The sequence below is a fragment of the Drosophila hydei genome, unplaced genomic scaffold (genome assembly GCF_003285905.1).
Source record: "Drosophila hydei strain 15085-1641.00,03,60 unplaced genomic scaffold, DhydRS2 tig00000283-arrow-arrow-pilon, whole genome shotgun sequence".
NCBI lineage: Eukaryota > Metazoa > Arthropoda > Insecta > Diptera > Drosophilidae > Drosophila > Drosophila hydei.
In genome coordinates this window covers 433,206-435,200 of record NW_022045702.1, presented here as the reverse complement: position 1 = coordinate 435,200, position 1,995 = coordinate 433,206, and the positions used below count along the sequence as shown (strand labels likewise).

At 40.1% G+C, this 1,995-nt stretch overlaps 1 protein-coding gene across 1 annotated transcript; it reads right to left on the bottom strand.

Annotated features, from left to right (window-relative positions):
• Nucleotides 1-228: 228 nt before the first annotated feature.
• On the bottom strand, nt 229-1,628 carry LOC111591924. The gene is made up of 3 exons (XM_023303850.2): nt 1,420-1,628; nt 1,219-1,356; nt 229-613 (listed from the first exon to the last, which is right to left on the bottom strand). The coding sequence occupies exons 1-3, from the start codon at nt 1,512-1,514 to the stop codon at nt 397-399; spliced, it is 450 nt and encodes a 149-aa protein (XP_023159618.1). The 5' UTR covers nt 1,515-1,628; the 3' UTR covers nt 229-396.
• Between the last annotated feature and the right edge of the window lie 367 nt (nt 1,629-1,995).

The window sequence follows — 1,995 nt, the reverse complement described above, 5'->3', positions numbered from 1 at the left end:
GCGAGAACAGTTGAGCTTTCGCCTAGTTTATGTGCGACGCTTTTTTCGCCGAGCTTTTTCAACGCACATGGCATTTGTTTATATTTGTTGGTCTTTCCAGTCGCCTGACTGGAAGCGGCGGCGATTCTGCTGTTATAAATAGCCATTGCATATTTTTAGGCCGCATCTGCGGCGAGTGCGCATGAACTAAACAGAAAGAAGATGAATACGAAACTGAAGAGCGTCTGTCTTTAATTTTGTATTCGTTTAGACAGTATGATGGTTGGCGTAAAAGGGCGAGGGCGGTTATCAAAATTTACAGTGTAAAGTATGGATCGCATGGGTAGTTCGATAATTTGAACGAAAAGGAAGGTAAAATATAGTCAAAATAGTAGCAGGTGACAACATTTCCTTTGCTCAATCCACTGCAGAATCATTTGCCTCAATGCCAGTGTGACCGATGTTCAGCTGCATCTCAGCCTGCGAGTGTCGCAGCGGATATAAATGGTCCATGTGGTCGATAAAGGGCCGCACGCCCTCCGGATTTTTCATATACTTGGCCACACTGAGGATGATGTGTCGATAGATCTGATGGTCGCGATACGCAGCATTTGGACGTCGTTTCTGAGGTGGTCTAAAATAGAGATAAACAAGCAGCTAAATAAACAGATCCAATTAGGTCGCTCAGAGAAATGGGTTAGGGAGTTATAAATGGAAATTTACCAAGATACGATAAGGGAAGAAGGTGATGTAGTAGGAGGTGTATGGATAGGAAAGCCTAATGGAGAAGGAAGAAGAAAAGGAACAAGAAAATTAGAAATGCTGAATGAAGAGGAAAAGTATTAAAAAGATTCTGAAGAATGTATAGCTTGAAAATAGGAATGAAAAGTAATGAAGAGGAGTAGATGGTGCAGAGGACAAGGAGAACGATGTGAAATAGGTGGAAATTGGAAATTGGAAGCAAAGGAGGAAGAGCATTTTGAAGATGATGATGGTAGGTGAGGTGGAAGAGATGATGGATGAGGAAGTGGAAGAAAAAGGGAAAGAGAAGGAGGAAGCTGAAGGAAAGTGGAAGAGGAGGAGGTGCAAAAGACGCTTAGTACTCGAAGTGCAATAACGAAGGTCTCTTCTATGCGATTTTCAAAGGTTCTGAGTGTTATATTAAACAGTGTAACAGGTTCTCTCTCTACGTATAGGTATTCGTAGAAGTGAGTTTTATATTTCTAGTTTTTCACTTACCGCTCCTGTGCGCGTTGAATGACGCGTCTGCGTCGAACAATCTCAGTTCTTCGGCAGCTTTCGCAGTAGGCGAAGTAGCCGCAAATAGAGATGACAATAACGGCAATGGTGTAAATCAGCCAGCTCCAGCCGAGAAAACTGCAACAGGCATATGTTAGATGTCTCTATCCCTCTCGCTCTTTCTTTATTTTTATTGCTTACGTCACAAATGTTGCATTCAAATCCTTCCAGATTTGCGAGACATTCTCTCGCGGGTTCCTCTTAGACTCGTTTCTCCAGAAGACAAACGATAACATGGTCTTTATATGGTTATTATTTTTTCGGAATAATTTTTGTCTACAACAAATGTGTGTCAAGAAATTTTTGTTTATTGCCAAGATGTATTTGCTTGTTGTCCGTAAACTATATGGAAATAATAGCACAACGAAGCGATATATATGATAAGCAAAGCCAACTGCGAACAGCAGGCTCTAACGTGACTTTTAAAGCAAACTGGTTCCAGTTGACTCGATCGGGCAAACTAGGAGCATAATCAACACATAGTAAACGTGGAACTCCTAGCAGATTAGTAGTTGAGTTTACAAAAAGAACTAGTTCCATCGATTTCAATTTCTAAACAAAAAGAACTAGTTCCATCGATTTCAATTTCTAAATCAAAAGAACTAGTTCCATCGATTTCAATTTCTTAAAAAAAAAGAACTAGTTCCATCGATTTCATTTTCATAACTGAGTCCTTGTTGTAAAGACGTTTATAAAAATAACTAGTTTCATTGCATT

Bases quoted from the DNA above. Each gene is read 5' to 3' on its own strand.
- LOC111591924 (XM_023303850.2), bottom strand. From the start codon at position 1,514: ATGTTATCGTTTGTCTTCTGGAGAAACGAGTCTAAGAGGAACCCGCGA. The intron at 1,357-1,419 runs GTAAGCAATAAA...TGCCTGTTGCAG, and splicing joins TTGAATGCAACATTTGTGAC to TTTTCTCGGCTGGAGCTGGC. The intron at 614-1,218 runs GTAAGTGAAAAA...TCTCTATTTTAG, and splicing joins ATTCAACGCGCACAGGAGCG to ACCACCTCAGAAACGACGTC.